General features: G+C 41.2%; 2 protein-coding genes across 6 annotated transcripts in view; one reads left to right on the top strand and one right to left on the bottom strand.

Annotated features, from left to right (window-relative positions):
* Nucleotides 1-3,670: 3,670 nt before the first annotated feature.
* Nucleotides 3,671-9,787, bottom strand: LOC137266300 (sodium-coupled monocarboxylate transporter 2-like). Its single transcript, XM_067801784.1, has 2 exons — nt 9,446-9,787; nt 3,671-3,775 (listed from the first exon to the last, which is right to left on the bottom strand). The coding sequence occupies exons 1-2, from the start codon at nt 9,785-9,787 to the stop codon at nt 3,671-3,673; spliced, it is 447 nt and encodes a 148-aa protein (XP_067657885.1).
* Nucleotides 9,788-11,051: 1,264 nt separating this feature from the next.
* LOC137264827 (vitelline envelope sperm lysin receptor-like) overlaps nt 11,052-25,912 on the top strand; it is a 32,001-nt gene continuing 17,140 nt past the window's right edge. For 2 of the 5 annotated variants that reach the window (XR_010954920.1, XM_067800159.1), the window contains exons 1-9: nt 11,055-11,172; nt 12,096-12,150; nt 15,471-15,513; nt 18,598-18,779; nt 20,027-20,178; nt 20,628-20,776; nt 23,567-23,654; nt 24,159-24,200; nt 24,498-24,660. Coding sequence is in view for 2 of the 5 variants with exons in the window: in XM_067800159.1 (XP_067656260.1) it covers nt 12,106-12,150; nt 15,471-15,513; nt 18,598-18,779; nt 20,027-20,178; nt 20,628-20,776; nt 23,567-23,654; nt 24,159-24,200; nt 24,498-24,660 (864 nt within the window). In the remaining 3 variants the exon portion in view is untranslated. Of the gene's footprint in view, nt 11,173-12,095; nt 12,151-15,470; nt 15,514-18,597; nt 18,780-20,026; nt 20,179-20,627; nt 20,777-23,566; nt 23,655-24,158; nt 24,201-24,497; nt 24,661-25,912 lie in introns of all 5 variants that reach the window. The other 3 variants (XR_010954921.1, XR_010954922.1, XM_067800160.1) reach the window with 2 other exon arrangements.

The raw sequence follows: 25,912 nt of genomic DNA, 5'->3' as shown, positions 1-25,912 counted from the left end.
TGACCTCAGCAAATGTCAGGATTCACACCTGGACGCACAATCATATGACGGACAGTTAGGCAGCTAAGTGGATAAAGCGTTCGCCGAAGACCTGGGTTCGATTACCCATACATTTACGATGTGTGAACCCATTTCTGGGTGCTCCCCGGCGTGATATTGCTGGAATATTGCCATAAGAGGCGTAAAACAATATTCAATCTCTGTCATGTATTCGGGCACTGACAAATTCTACCCATTCTGTAAGTATGTAAGTATCTCCATTCAAGGAGTCTGCGACGCTTTCAAAAACTCGTATGAGGGGACATTTCAACATTCAATGCATCGCTGACACACATTTGTTTCAGGCGAACAATTGACTAGCCATCGCATGTGTTTATGATGGGTGTAACCAGTGTGCAGGATTCGCTAATCTTTTGGCCAACAGCTGGTATCATCACTTTTTCATAGTCGAAATTCTACAAGCTTACCGATGTAGAAAGGGTTTTGTCCCATTTTAGATGCAGATGACTTGCATGCCGAAACAGGATGCTGCAGCACTATAGGATTGGAAGTTAGGCTTAATGATAAAAATTAATACTTTATTGAATTTGAGTGAATGAGATTACATGTAGTTTTACACCGCTTTTAGCAATATTTCAGCAGCAGCACGGCAAGGGACACCAGAAATGGTCTTCACACACTGTACTCATGTGGGGAATCGAACCTAGCCTTGAGTGTGACGAACAAATGCTTTAACCACTGGACTACCACATCGCCCTGATTGAACATGAAATTCACGTTACATTTGATTTAACGTGTTCAATGAAAAAATAAATAAGTACAGCCATCTGTTCATACACAAAACTGATAAAGGGAAGGAAACATCTATATTTGTGGAACCAAAAATGAAATTGTGCAAACAAATGCTTATTTTCTGAAAGGTGTCAGGAAGCTGAGACATTTGGATAGTTTACAGCCTCTTCACATCCCCAGGTGCCATTACATGTCTTCGGTCATCCAGTGTATGGGTATATCTACATTTTCATTCACCTGTGATGGTGTGTTGGGTCAGTGGCAAACTTACTGAAATAATGTCCATTTGTTGGTCTTGATCTGATACTGCTAAGCTCTTGTAAATAGCAACACTACGATCCTAATCCTTGCAAACACGTCGTACAGAATGTTCTGTTGTACAGCAATCTGACAAACGGAAACCTCCAAATGGAGGAAATCTCAAAACGAGGCTCTATCGCAGGAGAACTTTTGGCGGTCTGATACGGAATTGTTATTTCATCCAACCCACTGAGCGTTTCAGAGAACTACACTGAACAAGCGTCACTGAACAAGGTGTAACCAGTGACTCATATGCATTGTGAATCATCTTACGACCTCAACAAAAAGGGCAGTCTTTGATTTCTTAGTTAAAGTATGCTGGCTAAACCTCGACATAACATATAGAAGCAATATAGTAATAGTGATATTAACGTCCAAAATTAGCTTCACACCTCACAAATGACTGTGTTACCCACATTTACTAACGTTAGGATGTACTAGGTTCATCCTGCGGCCATATGCACAACGTTTGGAATCCACGTACCATCTGGCCGTCACATTCCCGCACGTTTAAAGGGGTGTTCACGTAAACGAACATTCAACTCTGCATTTGTATTCATGTGTTTCCTAACATGTATAACATATGTAAATGCTGTGATTGCAGGACATGCATTTCAGTATCCTTGAAATCTCGTATGGCCAGGGCTAGGTTTCTCACATATTTAGTACACGCGTAAATAGTGAATGAGTGATTTTAGTTTTACGCCGCACTCAGCAATATTGCAGCTATATATCGACGGTCTGTAAATAATCGAGTCTGGACCAGACAATCCAGTGATCAACAGCATGGGCATCGATCTGCGCAATTGTGTCAACCGAGTCAGCAAAGCCTGACCGCCCAATCCCGCTAGTCGCCTCTTACGACAAGAATAGTTGTCTTTTATGACAAACATTAGTTGCTGAAAGCCTAGTCTTCCATGGACCTTCACGGGTCACACGCGTAAGTAGTTGGCAATGGGTAGACATGGTGTTACAAGACTGACACTACCTTAACATGTATTGCAAAGGTTCTGTAACATAAGTGTCTCACGGGGTTCGTTAGCGCGTCCGACCACGTCAGTATGTACTGATATTAATTTAGAAACACATGATGAAGTGATACCCATGACTGAGCACATACATATGATGTCTGTTTAAAGGTTCAGATATCGGGTCTGTGGACCAGAGCGACATGTACGTTGAGTAGTGTGTGTGTGCCTGTGTGTGAGAGGGAGCGGATGTGGGTTGGGTTTGGCCAAGTGTGGGGTGGTGTCGCTGGTATAGGTGGTATTGAGGGTTTTCCCAACTTTCATTTCTTATATTATGAGACTTGAAGGGTTATCGTTTGACGTTTAGTGATTTCAATAGATTCCAAACAATGTTATGTTTTCAGGGTTCTTCTGAAACCACAAGAACACAGAGTAGTCTACCATTAATTCAGACAGAATAACCACTTTTTAATTGAAATGTGGTTTCCTCATGTACAGGTATGTTTGGACATAGCCTACACATGTTTACTGCATTGATACAATACCAGAAATGGAGTATTTGGTGTGGGTTTTTTTCTGAAATAAATGATAAACAAATGAAAAATGAACAGCTACGTTTCAGTGATGATTTACACATGGTCATGTGGATGGCCACATACATGTGGATGGAAAAACAATCATCACTGAAGGTTATGATGTAAAGAATAACTTGTTTACTGTACATGGTATGCTTTGTTATCAAAGAATACTGTGGTCAGTATGATTCATAGAGGGCTTTCCACTTTTTGAATGAAAACAATTTGCAAGGGGATCCTGTCGAGCACAGAAAGCAAGGCCAAACTCATGGTGTTCATAGCCGAGAGTTGCAAGAAGCAGCTTAGGAGACAAATGCTTGGTAACGTGGTACTCATGGTAACTTCAGGTGAAAGAGGTTTCCGGATATCAAAGGATGCCGTGGTGGAGATGGTCCAACTATGGTCCACGCAAGAAGAAGCGGACACACGGATGATGATCCATGTGAAACATGCTGCGGCAGACTACCATAAGGGTCTAGTGATATCGGAAGACACTGATGTGTTCATGATCTTGCTCTCCCTTCACTCTCAAATAGGCACCCGTGTACTATTGAGAAAGGGCAAGAAAAATGCAGTGAGACTTATAGACATATCCCGGCTGGGGACAGTTCTTGGAACGGATGTGTGCAATGCATTGATTGGTGTCCATTCATTTACTGGGTGCGACTCAATCAGCTCATTTTCTGGACAAGGCAAGGTCAATGCTCTGAGAAATGTTCACAACCTTTGGTCAGCAATGGGAAGTCACAGAGGATATGTTTCAAATAATACAGGCATTCACGTGCAGCATGCATTGTCTAAGTACGAAGGTCAAGGAGATCAATACACTGAGGTACGAAATGTTCCAGGCAAGGAAAGGGGATATTTCATAAGGACTGCTGTCTCCATGTGAAGATGCATTAAGGCAGCATACAAATCGTGCTAATTGCCAAGCAGCGATCTGGAGAAGCAGTCTGGAGAATTCACCCTTGCTACCCTGTCCTGCTGATAGTCACGGATGGAGTATGACGGAAGGAAAACTTGGAATTTGCTGGCTCACAGGAGCTCCAGCTCCAGAGATTGTCCTCGAGCTGATGTCTTGGCAATGTCCACTTCGTTGCGATGAAAGCTGTCCATGCGTGGCATATGGATTCCGTTGCACTCCAGCATGCAAATTGATAAACTGTGCCAACATGGAAGAAGAGAATGGGGACCAGTCGAACAGTCAGCCTATGGATGACAGCGACAGTGGGGAAGAATGTTGAAAATGGGTCTGAAGGGAATTTGTAATGCCCTAATGAGAGCCACAAGTTCTTATTACATGTATGTAACCCTGTTGCATGATACTGGTTTAACGTGTTAATACATTGTTGATCAGTCAATCGCAAACTGTGTGTCAACTTAAGTAAAACCAAACATAGATAAAGACATCTTTTTGGCAAAACTGAATACTGAACGACTTAAAATGTGGCCCGCTTCAGCAAAACCAAGCACAAGTAGCTTCAGTGACAAGGGTCTTGATCTCCTGATCAGTTTAATACGTACGGTAACCATTGTTGCGTCACTGGAGTGCAACGATGTCTATTATCAGCTATTCATAGGAAAGGTAATTAAAATAATGTTTTGCAACTTGCGGCTGGTTTTGCCGGAGCACGGCACAATGAGTTGAATTTAAGTTTTAGAATCTTCATTTCCTGTTATTTTCAGTGTAGTTAAAGTGTATTTGCACGCTTGACTTGTAACGGTATAGCAAAATATTGCACCATTTTCCAAATTTGCTGAAAAAGGCTTATGTTTGAAAAACGGATTAGTGGATCAAATAAATGTGAATTACAGTCACTGTAACAGTTGTTGTGGATGCCTAGGACACCCCTCTAACCTACCCAAGTCGTATTTTGCCCATCCTGGATCCTTTTATGCCTTTGGGACTGAACATATGAAGGAAAATCGTGAAAAAAGGAAAAGATATCACTTCTTTCAAAGTATTTTGCAAATCTGAAGCAGGCAATTTTAATTAAACAACACAAATCATGTATCAGGAGATGCGGAGTTTTATTAGGAACATTTTGAGCCCATTTGCACATCAATTGCTCAATCCTGTGTAGAGTTGTGGCGGATTCCCTAACCCCCTATATTTGAAGAGAAAACTGGCGGCCATATTTAAAGATGGCCACCAAAATCTCATTTGGCAAAGTGATCTGAAGGTCCATCGACCATTTCTGGACACCTCAGATATCAAGCTAACCAGATATCATAACCAAATCTGTTCAGCAAATTGGTAATGAAATTCGGTCTGGCACATGGACAACATGTGGTATCTGGTATGATGGAGGAGAACTTGCGTCACTAGTTTTCTCAATAATCTGAACACATATAGTCTGGTTCATAATTATTGAGAATTTTTCTTCTTACTTTGAGCTATCCTAACACCTCAACTGATTCACTGATACTTAAAACTAAGTAATAGTATAAGGGAGGTAACTCATCTTGGCCTACTGAGTATAGTACAATTAGAGTTACCTCCCCTGAATTTGTAGCAGACGTCATTTTCCTCAGCACTGTCAACAATGTCTGCTGAAGATAAAAGAAGGTTGATTTTTGAGTTGTGTAATCAAGGAATTGATGATGTAAATACATTGGCAGAGAGAACAGGAACTCCTCTTTCTACTGTGTATAGGATTAGGAAGAATTTTAAAGAGGGAAAGGATTTTGGGCACCAGAAAGGAGCAGGGAGACCCAGAAAATTGGACTTCTCAGATCGCGTCCGGCTGGGAATTTTAGCGTCTAAAAAGCAAAGGGCAAGCATCTCCAACATCAGGTATGAAATGATAGAAAGGGGATCAACAGTTGTATCAAAATCTACAGTTAGAAGAAATTTGATTGATCTTGGATGGGAGAAAAAGACTGGAATTCCTTCTCCTCTCATGAAACAAGAACATAAAGACAGGCGTGTTGAGTGGTGTTTGGCACATGAAAACTTGGACTGGGAAAATGTGATTTTTACTGATGAAAGCTCAATATGGGTATATTCCAATAATGTGAAAATATGGACAAAGTCTGCGTCAGCACCGTTGTATCGACGACCTAAATACAGCCCAAAGTTTCATGTATGGGGAGGGATATCCTTATTAGGAACGACCCCGCTGTGTGTGTTTGAGGGAAATCTGACAAGTCAACGCTACACTAACATATTAGATAATTTTCTCCTTCCAAGTGCACATGTGTTTTATGGAAATGACTGGATTTTGCAGCAAGATAATGATCCTAAACACACCGCAAAACATGCCAAGCAGTGGTTTCAGGAGAAAAATGTGACTGCATTACCATTTCCTGCATATAGTCCTGACTTAAATCCCATTGAGAACATTTGGGGGATGATGAAGGAATGTGTGAATCAAAAGGGGTTGACAAAAATTGAAGACATGAAGAGAGAAGTGGTCCGATACTGGGACAGCATAACTCACGAGACACTAACCTCTCTGATAGGAAGTATGCCTACTCGTCTTAGACTGTGCCGTGAAGCTCAAGGAGACTTGATAAAATATTAAATTGTTACCTACACAACATGAAAAGGTCAGTTCAATTTCACAATACATTCAAATTTATCTGATTTGTTCTCGTTTAATAATATGAAATGATTTAGCTATTCTCAATAATTTTGAACCATACTGTATATGTAGCGTGAAACCAAGGGATATGATGTGGGGATGAATGAAACTTTCACCTTGGCGCGTTTATGATGATACGCACTGCGATAATCTCACAATAATCTCTCTGGCTATCAGACTTAGGCTACAATTTAAGCATAACCGCTATTTCTATTACTGGATTTATAAAGTTCTTCGAATGTTCTCCATATACGTCCGTGAGATACATAGCGAACTACACCGTTCTCCTTTGATCTTCTCAAACGACTGTTACAAGTTCGAGTGAGTGAGTTTCAGTTTTACGCCGCTTTTAGCAATATTCCAGCAATATCACGGCGGGGGACACCAGAAAATGCGCTTCACACATTGTACCCATGTGGGGAATCGAACCCGGGTCTCCGGCGTGACGAGCGAACGCTTTAACCACTAGGCTACCCCACCGCCATACAAGTTCGGAGAATCCTGGTCCAATTAGAAAAGTCTTAAGAATACTCCCTAAAATTCTGTAACTTACTCATTGTACTCTAAACGGGTTGAGCTTCGTAGAAATAGAATGACAACGATACAATTACTACCAATGTTGTAGAAGGCACTCCACTGACTGAGATATTGTATTCACGTCGGAGCGATATTTTCAGCCCCTGTCAGATCTGAACTGTCAGGTCTGTGTCAGACCGCAGGCCTACCTGGTGTTTAGCAACACTAGGGCGTAACAACCATAGGCCTTTTCCAAGCAAAGGAATATATATCGTGTGAGAATGACTTCTCCAGCAGGGGAATTAACAGCAATGCGACATCACAGTGACATCTTTAAAGTTTAAGTATGGCGTTATCATAGCAAAGGCTGAGCGAATGGAAAACTAACATGGCACAGGCACTGTGAGACTATTAAGGAAGCACACATGCAGTGAAATAATATTCCAATTATGTACTGTCAAAAATGTGTTACAATAGTGATGCGCGAGCTGAGCAGACTTAAGAATACTAGGAGTTGATCCGTGTGGTTTATTTGGCTGTGCTCCAAGAGAGCTAAAATGCGAGTCTTTTGTGACAGCGATTCTTTTGAGACTTACGAGGACAAAGGAGGAGAGCATCTCCCTTTGTTCACCACTGAAACATGTCCGTCACAAGATTTGCCAACATCACAGACAAGACGTAACTGATACTGGTAGCAAGAGCGAGTGCAGCTAAATAGGGCGTTAGCTTGCGTAATGGTGCTGTCTTTGTCGGGCTCTTTTGGTGATAAGAATAATGAGATTATCTTGTTTGAGCACAGGTAACATGAACATGAGTGAACCGTTAATGTGCATACCCCTAAAATCCAGTTTGATACATAAACATCCAAGTTGTGTAAACGTTACCTGTGTTTCCCCACCTGAGTAAATTCACAGTCATGTAAATTCACCCTAGTAAACTTAGAAAGAAATCGGAAATTTCAGTTCCCATTGAAATTCAAAGGAATGCATTGGAAATAGTGTATGATCATTTATTTACCGGGGTATCTGTTTTGTAAATTTATATGTAGAAAGGTTTATTCACACGAAGTCGACCTTTTGAAATTTTGATATGGACACGAAGTTGACCTGCGGCTAACTTTGATCTCAAAGGTGTTGTTAGAGTCACGCTAATCCGCTAGAAGGTGTTGTTTTGAGATCGTCGGTAACTTGGTCGTCCACAGATGGACTAAAAGAGCTGCGCGGAATGCCTCTGCAGTTATCTTCCCCCAAGCAGAATGGAAAGGGAGTTGTTTCCATTATTTTTTCTGTTGTCTGTGCTTTCTAGGGTGACGTAGACTGACATTCAACACCGTTGTCTCAGTGTGACTCGTTTTCTCCTTACGAAATTTAAAAAAAACACGTCCTCAAGTGGACAGGATGTCGACTGTTTTTCTTACCTGAACCGTGACATTTTACCCAAAGGTCGACGTCCTGTGCAGACACCGTTTGGAAATCCCTGACAATCCGGTCAGGGCATACATGAACGCGGTGTTTGTGCATATGAAAATACACAATAAGCATATGTTTCAAAGGTATAGATTCGTATGAAATATATGCTCGAAGTCATGAAATATCCTACTATGTTTACTTAACGGTTTATTTCAGTGGTGTGCTATCCTGCTTTTGTTTTTGTGCCATTTTCTTATGAAACAAGAAGTTTGAATTCTGTGTAACCAGAGTGTTTGTGTTCGGATCGGCTGACACGTAGGTCATTGTCTGAATAGGTTAACGACACTCACGTTTCGGTATGATTAGACTATGCGCTTAATATATACCGCTCCCTGCACAGCTGTATCTGGATGCTAAACCATCGATTGTGTCGCATATATTGGTGTAAATTCCACTTGATCTGATCACGTAGCAGACATGGAAGAGGCATTTAGGAGGCTACAATGTATTTATTTGCCTTCGACCACTCAACTCCCTATGGAACATACAACTCTTGCAGCCACTAGGCGCAAACAGTTAATGTGGCTTTCCCATCCTTACCAGGTACACCATTCAGAGTTGGGTGGACAGGGACACATAGTCGAGTACTTTGTCCAGGTTTACTGCACGTTGCTGTACCCGCAACAAGGCCATTTACCAACGGATTCGTGGGTTTTCAGAGCACAAGGTTGTGTACTGTACTGTAAGGGCAATGACAACTTTGAAAGAGTTTGCACAGAGAGCTGACTCCAAGGTTTTTACACTCGGTGACAGGTGGACTGATCCTGTAACCACAAGCTCGCAGTCCATGCACCTGTATATACTATAATGACTGCATTGACATTTCTGGATAGTGAACAATGAGCATGATAATGAAGAAGGTTCTATTCGGCACACACTGACCCTTTTGTGCTAGTTTGGTGAGAAAAGTTGTCAGTTCTGTGAGCGTGAAATCAAACCCGGTCAGTACAACATTAAATGGATTCTTCCAAACGCTGTAACTCAACTTCTACCACAGGTCGCGCAGCAGCTTGCAAACAAAGAGGCACACATGTTCTCTTTGTCAAGTTTTTGATGAAAGCAGTAGCTCTCTGTTAGGATCTACAGGTGCGTGACATATGCACTCAGCACTTAGTGGAGTTATTGTTAAAAGACATAGACTATCCACCTTGACACCTGATGTACCTGGACAGAGCACCCTATCCCACACCTTCCACAAACACCTACTATGCCTACAGAACGTCACGATGGCTACTCACCTCGTACATGCTGGTCACCTGCAGAGTGTGCATGATGGGGACGACTGTGAATATTCCTATGAGAAAGCTCAAACCTATAGCGATCACAAGTATAACGTAATTAATTCCCGTCGTAAACGTCTCCGCTGGCATTCCTATAAATGACGTGGACGACATGAACGTCACAAACAACGACAATGCAACGGGAAGCACGTGCAGTTTCCTTCCTCCGAGAAGATATTCTTCCTTAGTATTAATTTTCCTTCTTTTAACGGCAAGATAGACACCCATACCCAACGGCACGGCCAGCGTTGCTGCAATCACGACGTAGTCGACAATGGCCAACGTCGGTGAAGCAGCCATGTCGCTAGATGGTCAACCATGCACTGTTTACTCGCTTACATTTAATTGCATAACACGAACGGAACTTTAGTATTCTGAATATAGGGGTGACAGGTTGGAGTAAGTATTAAGTATACATATCCCATTCACTTGAGGACGTGTTTTTTTTTAAATTTCGTAAGGAGAAAATGAGTCACACTGAGACAACGGTGTTGAATGACAGTCTGCGTCACCCTAGAAAGCAGAGCATGGGTTCATTGCCTGAGACCTATTTGTGGTGTCCCTCGCCGTGATATTGCTGAAATATTGCTAGAAGCGGTGTAAAAATAAAACCCACCAACTATCATTATGGACATAGTATTACAGCTGTTATGCATAAGACGTTGGTGTGGCTTCATCGATATGGCCTCTGGTCAAATAATTGATTAAAAGTAGCACTACAAATATGCATCCTGTTTTCACAAAGCAAGATAAACGCATTTTGAATAAGCAAAAGCGATTTATTTTTAAACTGTTATTCAGGAACAGGTATCAGGTATCTTCAAAACAACTGCATGTGACTGACTTCCATGATTTTCACCTGCCCTGCGTCAAGTGCAGCAATGGTTTAAGTGCCCTCTTATGTTACCTTGCAGATTCAGAGTCCGTAGGATTTGAAAATATATAAGGGTGAAATGCCAATAAGATGTGCTTATTGTGATAACACAGCGCTTTTCTCATTCTTTCTTGTATGAACTGGCTTCAGTGGTATGTGAGACGCTATGCAGTGCCGTTGTTAGAAGTGTAGTTCACACCGCCACTGTATAACCCTGTCTTTATTTCATAGAGACTAAAAAGGTAAACGTAAAGAAATTATACGCCCATGTCTCTTGGTGGCTATGAAACAAACAATATGTGATTGGGGATGTTAAATTTCACAGGGGTATCGTGTTTGCGTGTTTGGACGTTAAGTTTCCCATGATGTTATGTTATGTTGAACTGACATTTGTCAGAAGTGAGTGACTTTAGTTTTACTACGCTTTTAGGAATATTCCAGCAATAAAACAGCTGACGTCGCCAGAATTGGACTTCAGACATCGTACTTCTGTGGGACATCGAACGGATGAACTAACCATCTAACCACGTTTAGTGACATACACTACCAGGTCCTCTTACCTGTACACAAACTACCTGTACAGTTATTGCATTTAGAGAGAATCACCGCTAATTTACCTGGCTTTGACTCGATAGTTTACAGACCACAGTTTAGAAACACAGACAACAGACACTGACAAACCCAGTCTTGACTGGGTGACAGTGTGCTCTGTCTGATTACGTAAGGGTTCGGCATGCTGCACGCGCGGTTGTACAAGGAAGGACATTTACAGTCACGGGTGATGTCTGCGTGGCGAGTCAGCTCATATGAGGTATTTTTTATTTTGAAAGTTCATACGTCCGTGTTTACATTCTTTCAAAGGATGAGTGATATGTTATGATATGAAACATATTCAATGATCCTTTAATTTGCCATTAACAGGTTGGAATTGCTGGTGTTATGAAACCAGTACACAAAATTAGGACCCAACATGTCCATGGTGTTCATTTGTTGTGCTCTGATTTATGGCAATGAGACTTCTGTGTAGAGCTGCTGATTTGCTGCCGCGTAAAACTAAACTCATTCACTGTTGATGTGCAACCTGATCAACTCGCACGCACTCGTGCCCCCTCCTCTCACCCCCACTTCGCGTTTTTTGCACGTGCTTGTTGTTATCAGGTTGTCACGGCGTCGTATACCAACTGACCGTCGCCCGTTAAAGGTGACTAACGGGATCGGGTGGTCAGGCTCGCTGACTTGGTTGACACATGTCATCGGTTCCCAATTGCGCAGATTGATGCTCATGTTGTTGAGCACTGGATTATTTACAGACCGCCGCCATATAGAAGGAATATTGCTGAGTGCGGCGTAAAATTAAACTCACTCACTCGTATACCAACCGCATCTCAGTATTGTAATGTTAAAAATGTATTTTTGACTCATTCACTCGCTCCCAAATGGTAAGATCGATGCTCAAATGTTTATAACTTCATTGTCTGGTTCAGACTGTATTACGGCGGTTAAGTCTAGTGGTTAAAGCGTTCGCTCGTCTTGCCAAAGGCCCGGGTTCGATTCCCCACATGGGTACTATGTGTGAAGCCCATTTCTGGTGTTAACCGCCCTGATAATGGTGGAATATTACTATTGAAAACTCACTCACTCATCCAGACTGGGATATTTACAGATTGTTTATTGCAGAATAGTGCGTGGAACAACGGATTCATTGTTGATTATATACATGTATATCTCTTCCAGAGGGTAGACTATGGATATTTGGCTGGTGGCTGTTTACTTTTTAAGCGTATGTTATGTGAGTATCAGTCAATATCAGGTTTGTTTTTTGTTATGTCAAGCGCTCTTTGTCAGTATGTCAGTATCGATTCATGTTGTGTTAGCATCATTTCATGGTCTGAGTATCAGCCTTTTTGATGGAGTAATAGTGTCAATCTCCAGTGATTTTGTTTTCATTGAGTACGTCAGTTGTAAAGGGACTAAAGGAAAATGAGGATTTGTTTTAATTAATGAAAGACCGTGTAATTTTGAAATACAGTATAGCTTTTGATTTAAAACCACGAAGATCTCGATAAAAATTGATCGAGTAACCTACGCCTATCGAAAGAGGCGGCGGTAGGGACTGGCTCGTTATGCACTTATGATCGATACTTATGGACAATACTTGTGAACGATACTCACACGATACTTATGGACAATACTTATGAACGATACTTAAACGATACTTATGGACAATACTTATGAACGATAGTTACACGATACTTATGGACAATACTTGTGAACGATACTTACACCATACGTATGGACAATACTTATGAACGATACTTACATGATACTTATGGACAATACTTATGAACGATAGTTACACGATACTTATGGACATTACTTGTGAACCATACTTATGGACAATACTTATGAACGATACTTACACGATACTTATGGACAATACTTGTGAACGATAGTTACACGATACTTATGGACACTACTTGTGAACGATACTTACACGATACTTATGGACAATACTTGTGAACGATACTTACACGATACGTATGGACAATACTTACACGATACTTATGGACAATACTTGTGAACCATACTTATGGAAAATACTTGTGAACGATACTTACACCATACGTATGGACAATACTTATGAACGATAGTTACACGATACTTATGGACACTACTTGTGAACGATACTTACACCATACGTATGGACAATACTTATGAACGATACTTACATCATACTTATGGACAATACTTATGAACGATAGTTACACGATACTTATGGACACTACTTGTGAACCATACTTATGGACAATACTTATGAACGATACTTACACGATACTTATGGACAATACTTGTGAACGATAGTTACACGATACTTATGGACACTACTTGTGAACGATACTTACACGATACTTATGGACAATACTTGTGAACGATACTTACACGATACGTATGGACAATACTTACACGATACTTATGGACAATACTTGTGAACCATACTTATGGAAAATACTTGTGAACGATACTTACACCATACGTATGGACAATACTTATGAACGATACTTACACGATACTTATGGACAATACTTGTGAACGATACTTACACCATACGTATGGACAATACTTGTGAACGATACTTACATGATACTTATGGACAATACTTATGAACGATAGTTACACCATACGTATGGACACTACTTGTGAACGATACTTACACGATACTTATGGACAATACTTGTGAACCATACTTATGGACAATACTTGTGAACGATACTTACACCATACGTATGGACAATACTTATAAACGATACTTACATGATACTTATGGACAATACTTATGAACGATAGCTACACCATACGTATGGACACTACTTGTGAACGATACTTACATGATACTTATGGACAATACTTGTGAACGATAGTTACACCATACGTATGGACACTACTTGTGAACGATACTTACACGATACTTATGGACAATACTTGTGAACGATACTTACATAAAATACTTATGGACAATACTTGTGAAAGATACTTACACGATACTTATGGACACTACTTGTGAACGATACTTACACGATACTTATACACAATACTTACATGATACTTATGGACAATACTTGTGAACGATACTTATGGACAATACTTACACGATACTTATGGACAATACTTGTGAACCATACTTATGGACAATACTTGTGAACGATACTTACACCATACTTATGGACAATACTTATGAAAGATACTTACATGATACTTATGGACAATACTTATGAAAGATACTTACATGATACTTATGGACAATACTTGTGAACCATACTTACATGATTCTTATGGACAATACTTGTGAACGATAGTTACACGATACTTATGGACAATACTTGTGAACGATACTTACACGATACTTATGGACAATACTTGTGAACGATACTTACACGATACTTATGGACAATACTTATGAACGATACTTACACGATACTTATGGACAATACTTATGAAAGACACTTACATGATACTTATGGACAATACTTATGAACGATACTTACACGATACTTATACACAATACTTACATGATACTTATGGACAATACTTGTGAACGATACTTATGGACAATACTTACACGATACTTATGGACAATACTTGTGAACCATACTTATGGACAATACTTGTGAACGATACTTACACCATACTTATGGACAATACTTATGAAAGATACTTACATGATACTTATGGACAATACTTATGAAAGATACTTACATGATACTTATGGACAATACTTGTGAACCATACTTACATGATTCTTATGGACAATACTTGTGAACGATAGTTACACGATACTTATGGACAATACTTGTGAACGATACTTACACGATACTTATGGACAATACTTGTGAACGATACTTACACGATACTTATGGACAATACTTATGACGATACTTACACGATACTTATGGACAATACTTATGAAAGACACTTACATGATACTTATGGACAATACTTATGAAAGATACTTACACGATACTTATGGACAATACTTGTGAACCATACTTACATGATACTTATGGACATTACTTGTGAACGATACTTACACGATACTTATGGACAATACTTACACGATACTTATGGACAATACTTGTGAACGATACTTACACGATACTTATGGACAATACTTGTGAACGATACTTACACGATACTTATGGACAATACTTGTGAACGATACTTACACGATACTTATGGACAATACTTATGAACGATACTTACACGATACTTATGGACAATACTTATGAAAGACACTTACATGATACTTATGGACAATACTTATGAAAGATACTTACACGATACTTATGGACAATACTTGTGAACCATACTTACATGATACTTATGGACATTACTTGTGAACGATACTTACACGATACTTATGGACAATACTTACACGATACTTATGGACAATACTTGTGAACGATACTTACACGATACTTATGGACAATACTTATGAACGATACTTACACGATACTTGTGAACAGTACTTGTCACTGTAGTGAATAATCAAGGTTCTTTTATTTGCAGAGTTTACAAGTTTTTAATTAATGCAAGAAACTTTTGCTTTTGCAGTTGTCCGTTTCAGCGAAAATACCTGCCGGCTATATTCTTAAAGGTGTGTTCCATTCTATATGTAAATTAAGCCACGTCTTGCCACAAACTGTACAACGCATATATTATAAACTGCCCTTTTGTGCATTCAAGCGTGCATGAATATTGCTGAGTGTGGCGTAAAACAAAACTCAACTCATTCAAGCGTGCATGTCGAATATTGTATTTTTATAACTAGATGCCATTTAGATGTTGGTTTGAAGACGAACACATTTTATGAATATGTGTTTCAGTGCAGATGATAACATCGTTTTCTACCAAGTAATACTCAACCTTATACGTAATCTAAATATATACACGAAGGACATTTCAGTTGATACAACTGAAGAGATTGATGTACAGTGTGATATTATCACATTTGTGTTTATTGAAAACATTTCAAATGTGTTGAAGACATGATTATCCAAATGCCAAGTAACCCTTCCTTTTTGCAAATGATAAATATGTAGGAACATGTTCCATAGGGACAAGAAACGTCAGCTAAACAGATAACACAGGTATATTGGACAAGAAGCACATTATCCGCAGTCTAGACTAACGCCTAGTCTCTTATATTTATTGCTGATAGTGAGTTTGGTTTCACGCCGCTTTCAGCAATAACCCAGCAACATCAGGACGGGCGACACCATAACGTTCATAGAAAAGGTAACTCTTTTTACAAAGGAGCCCCATTACTACGGTTGCACGATATTACCGGTATACCGGTATACCGCCGTGTGCTTTTCAAACGATACGTATTGAAATATTTTTCGGAGAACCGGCATATTGGGTAAAGAACATATAAGAAGTTTTTGTGAACTTATCGTTATGGTGTCCATTAAAATCTACACATATATTTATTCATAACAGATGTTTTCCTTGGTTATCCGATGACAAACCTGCATCCTGTAATGCTATATATTGTATACAAAGGAAATTGTATCCATTACTATGCAAGCTGTTTTTAGATTACTGTTATCAGAACCATAACATATACATTTTGAAGCTTATAGCGTAAGAAACGGAACCGGCATGCGCAACCGATGCCACTCTGTCAAACACGTCAGGTCCCATGCAATATAACGCAATACGTATCGCAATACTGGCACCTATGTCGCAAGATATTGCCATAAAATTTAATACTAATACATAGCCCTAACCATTACGAAGCTGAACCCGAGGAAAACCTGGACTTGCATCATTTACGGTTTTCACGACCACTGAAATTCGGGGCAGAATAGGTCTTCAGCAACCCATGCTTGCCATAAAAGGTGACTATGCTTGTCCTAAGAGGCGACTAACGGGATCGGTTGGTCAGGCTCTGCTGATTGGCACATATCATTGGTTCCCAATCGCGCAGATCGATGCCCATGCTGTTGATCACTGGATTGTCTGGTCCAGACTCGATTGCTTACAGAACGCCACCATATAGCTGGAATATTGCTGAGTGCGGCGTAAAACTAAACTCACTGACTTAGGGTTTTCACATTGCAGAAAGGGTTGGAGAAAGGGAAACTAATGTGATGTAGAGAATGCGAGATAGATTATGTGAAGTCATGTGTGGATTTCCAGAGAACAATGACAAACATCGCTATCGCCAGCATCACCGGTACAACACAGAAACACACTAGACAATCTTTCAGTAGAAAACAAATTAAAACACAATCTATTACTTATCTATCCTACATGCAGAGAACACGTGGTACGCGCATGTGCGAGGTCATGAAAATAATGTCATCGCAACTTAACATTATTCTTTAAAGTTTTCAAAACAAGGAAATGTATGAAGCCTGAAACCTCTATATATCTGATTTAAATTGTTTGCGTTGTTAAAATGTCTTTATAAATCAAGGTTGGATGGAAGGTGTATATGTAAGGGCTTTCCCTCTGTTGTTTTAGTTTGTTTGATCATATAAGTAATATTCCTTTTTCTATACAATTAGGAATCATGAAAATGGTTTGCGTAACCGGTACTTCTGCCAAAGGCCAGCAAAAATAATTTTTTCAATCTTTTTTCCTGTTTTTTTTACAACTATACACCACAAACAAATATTCATGCATGTTGCTCACCTATGACTTTTGTAATAATGATGTATGTAATCATTCAAAACAATATCATAACGGAAATGTCTCAGAAAGTCTTAGATTAAGGTAATTGTCGAACATGCTTGTTACTTCAGGAACTGTCGAACAAAATAAGTTATCCCCATGATGCTTGAAAAATATAATCGCCGGACTGCACACCCCCATGCACCCCCACCCCACCTCCATGCACCCCCACCCCACCTCCATGCACACCCCCATGCACCCCCACCCCACCTCCATGCACCCCCACCACACCCCATGCACCCCCACCCCACCTCCATGCACCCCCACCACACCCCCATGCACCCCCACCCCACCCCCATGCACCCCCACCACACCTCCATGCACCCCCACCCCACCCCCATGCACCCCCACCACACCTCCATGCACCCCCACCCCACCTCCATGCACCCCCACCACACCCCCATGCACCCCCACCCCACCTCCATGCACCCCCACCACACCCCCATGCACCCCCACCCCACCCCCATGCACCCCCACCACACCTCCATGCACCCCCACCCCACCTCCATGCACCCCCACCCCACCTCCATGCACCCCCACCCCACCCCCATGCACCCCCACCCCACCTCCATGCACCCCCACCCCACCCCCATGCACCCCCACCCCACCTCCATGCACCCCCACCCCACCTCCATGCACCCCCACCCCACCTCCATGCACCCCCACCCCACCTCCATGCACCCCCACCCCACCCCCATGCACCCCCACCCCACCTCCATGCACCCCCACCCCACCTCCATGCACCCCCACCCCACCTCCATGCACCCCCACCACACCTCCATGCACCCCCACCCCACCCCCATGCACCCCCACCACACCTCCATGCACCCCCACCCCACCTCCATGCACACCCAAGCTAGACACGCCTGTGAGGCTTGTTTACGGTGGAATGGAAGATATGTTCTATATGTATTTAAAACCGGGGATACATATAATTATATTCGCTATTTTCTATTAGACATGATATCAATGTTGACGCTCTATTGTTATCAAATGACAGTCACTCCTCACTGTGGGGCTCGTCTGGTTCGTCCCGCCCTGGTAACAATCGTCACCGACCTAACAGTTTCCGCGGTGGCTGAATGTGCAGAGAGAACTGTACCGTTCAAGACCTCTGACGGGGTCAACTTTCAGCTGTTTATTGCCTACCCGGGACAGAGTAATCTCCCTTGTGTATTCAAGGTAAACTGGCCGAAATTTGCTGGTAATGTACATGTTCGGAAATGGGTCAGCGTCATGCTTGCTTATATAAAGTCTTGGTCAAGGGGCTACATTGCTGGGTGACCATTCAGAATCACATCTGACTTGTATAAATATCAGATCTTACGAGGGCGGTGAGGTAGCCTTGTGGTGAAAGCGTTCGCCCGTCAGGTTCAACCTGGGTTGGATTCTACGTTGGTAGGCAAGCTCATTTGGTGTCCCCGTCTTTGACAGTGTCGGGGTAGTGCTAAAACCATGCTAACATCTTAACATGGCAACATGACGTTGACGTTGACGTTGACGTGGTGGTGAAAGCTGCCATTTAATACACACAGCTTCCGACTGGGACAAGGTGACGTGAAATGGGGAGTGAGAATCGCACTGTTCATACCATAAACAACAGCTCACATGAAAGGGTTAGAATTGATCAGCAACTCATATTTATCGCAATACGCGACGAACGGGATCGGGTGGTTTGATTGACTCATGTCATCGGTTCCCAGTTGCGAAGATCGATGCTCATACTGTTGATAACGGGTTTATCTGGTCCAGACTCGATCATTTACAGAACCGGCTCAAAATAGATGAAATATTGCTGAGTGCGGCGGCGTAAGTCTAAACTCACTCCAAGTCAACTGCATTATTGTCGTTGCCTGCTGGTCAGTGTAAAATGAAGAGACAAGCTCGACTGACTCCGAGTCAAGCCGGAAACATGATTCATCCTATAAATGTCAAGTGTCATCATATAGTGAGCGACAAAAGAAGGGATCACATGAAAGTTTAAGTGCTTCTTTGTTTTCCCAAAGTTTCTTTGATTTCCCAAAGTTTCTTCACAAGCTATGAGTAGGATAGCGTGTGAAGAAACTGAAAAAAGTAACACTTACCCTTTCATGTGATCCCTTATTTTTTCCCCTCAATGTATTTTACTTCTTTCTGTATGACGCGACTATGTGACCCAGCCGTCAACCCTTCAGTTTCGTGTCCGACATTGTGTCCACTTGGCCTTTGATAGACACGTTTTCACGTAGACACGAAATACTGCTAATTCACTGTTAAATTCCAAGAAAGGTTATGCCCATTTTCCGTACAAGGATCCTCTTATCGCAATATTAATTACCAGATTTCAACTGCTTTATTGAGCAGGATAGCTTTGTCCGACATTACAGCCGGTTATAATGTGCTTCAGATGTTGGAGAGAAAAACGTTTTCGTTATAAATTTTGATTTCAGAAAAAACAGCGTGTGATGACGTTTATGGTGAAAGTCTTGATGTCGTTCGGCGAAAGTGACAGATCGCTCCATCAAAAAGAGCAAGTAACTATCACATGTACCTTCGACAGCAAAGCTACCAGCGGTTCACAGACACACAGCATCATCCAAAGGTGAGTCACTGACACACTGATACAGAGGATGTATGTTAAAGCACACATCAATATCCTCGGTTGTCTGAACCACATACTGATCTAATCATTGGGGAGTGTCAGTGCTCTTCTCGTTAACAACATGTAGTCCTTTTGAACCTACTAACCAGTCACGTGATGGTGGAAAGACGCGAGTTGTTTACGTCAGGTTGATATTACATGATTGTACACAGCCAGCATTGTTCTTATATCAGAGTAACGAGCGTGTGGATCCAATTTCTAGTGTCCGCGTCGTGATATTGCGAGGATATTGCCGAAAGCAGCGTAAAATCATACTCACTCACTCACTATATATCGAGGAACAGAATGTAATAAATATGGACTAGTACTGACACCAGCTGTTCACGTATTACAAAAACAGCCTAAATAAAAAAAATACATACTATTATTATTAATGTTATTTATTGTAGACTACTTGCACCGAAGGAGATACAACGGTACGTGGGCGAAGACAGCAACGCAACTTTCACCCTAAGGTTGACTGACATCTATGGCAACGACCTGTCCAGCAGCTCAGTTCATCTGGGCCGCACAGTTCAGTTGCGGGCATCTGCTGTCGGTAGGTCCAGTTGGGTCCTGAGTCCTGTCCTAGTGAGGACGTAGTATAGGGCTGTTTACAGTAAACCAGATGTTTACCAAAGATTGCCATAGTAACGTATAACTCTATTACTCAAGTGAAACATCAACAGCTATTTCATGTACATCTATGCACTGTCTGGCCTTAAATTGGCCAAGAACAACAAATAATAAGTGTTTGCCACTAACGTGGCAATGTCCCCCGAAGCAAAAAAAAGAAAGAAATGGTTTTGTCTTTGGTCACATGGAAAGATTACCCTTTGTGTGAGTTAACTTTTAGCCACGATTCGCATATCCACTATCAGTATCATTGTGTGTTAGGGCTTGAACGGGTCCAAACTTTCTTTCTGATACCAGTATGTAATGTAGGCTATCGCCATAAGTGAAAACACTGTGTGCAACGTTTCATGACATATCGCGTTTTCATATGTATGAAAAGTGGTCAATGCGTCATGGTGTCCTTGAAAATAAGGTCAAGGTCTCCCAAATGGACTGGCTTCTGCGTAATCCCCCAATGTACGCTGTAACCAAACAGGAAGTCTTTGGGCACAACAGTTGGTGATATATGGCGTTAACAAGAATCGGGGCGTCCGTGTTGGTGGAGATGCTCTGCTGAATATATAGTCCCCTGTTTCATGTGGCGGCGGGTGGACAATCATTGGTGCAGCTAGAAAAATTGTCTTCAAAGTACTTTTCGTTTGATCTTGTTCATTATTTTGTACATGTGGCAGGAATCATCTCAGTTGCAAAAACACAATTTAAGTTTTATTTTCCATTCAGCATTTAAAGAATGGCCCCATTTTGATTAATGTGTCTCAAGGCTATCTATCACGGCGGTCCAAGGAAAAAATACACAATGTTGTAATTATGTTGTTCATGTAAATAAAAAGCGCAAAATGCTTCAAGGAACATTACATGGAAATTAGGTATCTGATGATTTCCTAACAGCCTGCGATATCTGACAATCAAATAACGAAAAGTGAATAAATGCAAATTGTTACAGGTATTCTAAAATAACAGAAGTCTATGAGAATTATGACAAGTGACGATTACTTATGTTCCATGTCTAGCTGTATAGTTCAAAGGCTTTAACATTAAGCTGACATGCTGAAACTGTACTCTTGAAAAAGTAGGAGCTATTCATATCGTTTTATTTACGATTAAAAATGTTTAGGAGATTTTTCGGAGTCAACGTTCATATGATATTGAATGTTTTGATAGACTAGTGCACCGCCATTTGCACTTCCTTACAACCATAGTTATTTGGAATGTAGTTGCTTTTGAAAGATGATTGGTGTGTGGCATGTAATTTGATATCATGTTAAATCAAACGTCCAGAAACAAACACTAACAAATGACTGATGCAAGATGAGTGTCAAAATTAATGTTCTAAGTGATTTCCCAACATCAAGAATGGGTCCCCATGCATGTGTATGGGGCTACTTTGTTGTGCACGTGCATATTATGCGTTATGTTAAGGAGTGGTAGTAGACTGAAATGGCTTTCGTTCATAAGATGTCTGTCCTTGAAACGTTTGTTAACGTCTCCACTTCCTATCCAAATGGAAAGTTCATTATCCCCTACTTTTTTTAAGAGTATATTATGACTATTTGTATCTGGCAATAATTATGCATGATTTGAAAGCGTAGTATGGCTTACAAAGTCAGAGAGAGCCATGTTTTCACAAATGAAATATTCACAAGCCAGTCGGGCCATTGATTCGCTGTACCGGATGAATTTGTACACGCGGACCAGTGGCTATTTCGCACACTTGTTGAAGATCAATTCTAACCCGTTTTGTTATGGAAACCTTTTGTATGATGCAGTGTGTTGCCGGGTGAATATATTGTCTGAAGAATAATAATTTTGCCTCTTGGAGGACGTGAAAAACATCGAACTCACACTTTCACGGTATCTCTTTGTGAATCTCGGAAGAGCACTTTAAGAATAATTAAAAACATCCAGTGGTTGATGGCTTGGTCTCCATTTTGAACAAAGACCAGGAAGTTTGTCTTAAATTATACAGTAGTAGATTCCCAGTTTGACGAGTATGTCACTAGTCACAAAATGGCGAATATAGGAACAAGAACCCTACTTCAGATCGTCAAAGGTTCGTCCCTTGGTGATTCAAGGCAGCAACTGATCCCAATAACCCAATAACCCAGCAAATGGCTACCCGGGTGGATAAAGTCATGTGCCTTTAACCCTCTAACGCCTAATAGGCAGTTTGGGCTATCCGGGATTATCTGTGGTATGTGAGAGCATGAGATGGGTTTTACGTCACTTTTAGGATTATTCCAGCATCATCCCGTTATGGTCCACCCGGGGTAGAATAGGCCTTCAGCAGCCCATGCTTGCCATAAAAGGCGACTACGTTTGTCGTAAGAGGCGACTAACGGGATCAGGTGGTCAGGCTCGCTGACTTTGTTGACACATGTCATCGGTTCCCAACTGCGCAGATCGATGCTCATGTTGTTGATCACTGGCTTGTCTGGTCCAGACTGGATTATTTACAGACCGCTGCCATATAACTGGAATATTGCTGAGTGCGGCGTAAAACAACACTCACTCACTCATCACGGAGGGGGACACCAGAAATGGGTTTAACACAGTCTTTCCAATGGCATGTAGGGAATCGAACACTGTCATGGGCATGACGTTTTAACCGCTGGACTACCCACCGCCCCTACTTTGGTTATAATATATGAGGGCATAAGTCACCGTGGTTGATCTCTAACAATCCAGAGAAAACTGTTTACTTTCCCTTTCATAGGACTGCCTGACGATGCCAATATGATGCCTGTATCCTGTGATGCAATCTCCACGGTCAGCGGGGCACGGTATTCCATCCTCAGAGCAGGGTATGTCGTTTAAAGGAATGCCTTCATTTTCAAACCGTTTCAGCTTCACGAACTGTTGTCCCTCCGCGCTGATATCAATACACTAACACACCCATGAAGGTGCGGGTTAGAAGATATCTTCAGTAACCTATGCTTGTCGTAATAGGCTGTCACTGGATTGTCTGGTCCAGACTCGACTATTTACATACCGCACCCAAAAAGCAGGAGTATTGCTGAGAGCAGCGCTAGACAAATAAACTACCCACCCAATTACACCAATAAAAAAACTACGTAAAATCCAGGTGACTCAATGTACCGTAAGTATGTAAATGCTTGCCAGACCGTGTTCAGAATGACATTACCAGTCTTTACTGTGTGTATGATAATATTTCAATAATATTTCCGGATACGTTGCTTGTGTCTCTTTTGGACACCAACTTGACTGAATTCGTAACATGAAATGTGCCTTTCCTTTGACACTCACATTTTCATTTTCTTCAGTTTAGGGTTTTTCTGGGTTTTCAGTACAGTGTGGGGAACGTTAAGAACCAAGATCAAAACGTGGAGGTGGGTTCGCACTTGAACGTACCATTCCAGTGGCCGAGAAATGGCCCCAGATAGAGTCCATTTCAACACGAAATTTGCCTTTTATACGTAATAATGACTGAAAACCTCATCCGTCTTTCACCCAGGTGCTCTAATATGGCGGTGGGGTAGCCTAGTGGTTAAAGCATGCGCTCATTAGAGAGTCAGGGTTCGATTCTCCACATGGATGCAAAGTGTGAAGCCCTTCTTACTATATTCCTGCTAGCGGTGTAAAACCAAAACAACTCACTCACTTTAATAATGCCTTCCACGTGCCAGGTGTGGTGATGGAGTAGTCTTCAATAAAAGTGATGGATTCAGGAGCTTCGGCAACGAAACAAGAAGTCCATATTTCCAAACCTTTGTGCTGGAGCATGACTCGCCACTGAGGTATGAGTGCAAATTCACGCTCTCTAAAAGACCAAGCGGTGATGAATGCCAGGTGAGTTGTTATGGCAGTGCCAAATGACTATTCATTTCTGGCATATTGCATTTAGCAATTTTCTAATTTAGATTTAATTTGCATCCTATATGCTTGCTATATTGTTTTATTCCTTTTTACAGCTGACTTTCTTAACGATGTGCTCTTTATTATTCTTGTGATGCATCCCGTTGTCTATTTTTAACGTTTGATCTTTACCTGCTGTTGCCAAACACAACACATCCTTATTAAATATGTAACATCTCGTTGTTTGGTTAAACTGACCCAAGCCCGATGACTGTTTTCACATAGTCTAAATACTATATACTAGACGTTAGCATCGATCAAGTTAGTTTTCTTGTTAACTCGCAACCTTCAAGAATGCCAATCAAATAGTTCATACTAGTTAAAGTCGGTAATTTGAATCAACTTGCAGCTCGAACTGAATGTTCCCATTATCTATCAAATCTACGCACTGGGATTCCGAGGCAGACATGTTCCGTGTTTGTCTTAAGTGCCAACGTTTGTCATAAGAGCCGAATAAAATTAATTGCAACCAGTGCGCTGGCTCCCAGTGTGCGGTGGTATGTGCGCATGCGCATCAAGTATTGCCTGATTTGTGTGTGAATTAGACTTGTCAGAATGAAGTTGAGTGTTTGTGTAGTATGTACTAGACAGTAGGGAGGTGGAGATGGAAGTGCCTGGTAGTTTGCCACGCCGAGTCTGGTTTCGACTTCCCACATGGGTGCAATATGTGGAGCTTTTGTAAATATGTCGAAAGTTCAATAATGAGAAGGCATTTCTCACATTTATCAAAAGAGTGCGGGTATATCATTATCACGTTTGATGTTGTTGATGATACTGTAAGCTGGACGTTACAAAGACAAAAAACATATACCGAGCTAAGTGCCACATAGATCTGCACAGGTACGGGCTTTTTTCAGGGAACGTCCACTACATCGAGTTTAAGTGTAGCATTTTAAAAATGGCGTCAGCTTGCATGACAAATGAATCAGGTCATTTCTCTGTCAACACTGGCATGCGTGATTTTGATGAAAAGATGAATATGAAATCAATGCAATGCATTTTACTGACTGTCCAAAACGTTCTAAAGGGATGTGAAACTCAGTATTCTTAGCGTGCGCGCCTACACTCTTCTTTCCCTGAGCTCTGTTTTATTAATATAAAGATATGGTCGTTACAGTTTGTGAACTGATTGATTATGTGTTCTGCTTAAGCGATGTTTCCTTGAACTACGCACCAACCCCTTCGA

This window comes from Haliotis asinina, chromosome 15 (assembly GCF_037392515.1).
Source record: "Haliotis asinina isolate JCU_RB_2024 chromosome 15, JCU_Hal_asi_v2, whole genome shotgun sequence".
Lineage (NCBI taxonomy): Eukaryota > Metazoa > Mollusca > Gastropoda > Lepetellida > Haliotidae > Haliotis > Haliotis asinina.
The sequence above is the reverse complement of the archived record's forward strand: the minus strand, read 5'-3'. Positions and strand labels throughout refer to the sequence as shown.

What these genes read in the sequence shown, in the direction of transcription:
- LOC137266300 (XM_067801784.1), bottom strand. Translation starts at nt 9,787, where the DNA reads ATGGCTGCTTCACCGACGTTGGCCATTGTCGACTACGTCGTGATTGCA. An exon ending in AGGTGACCAGCATGTACGAG is followed by an intron (nt 3,776 to 9,445) that starts GTGAGTAGCCAT and finishes TGCATGCTGGAG; the next exon opens with TGCAACGGAATCCATATGCC.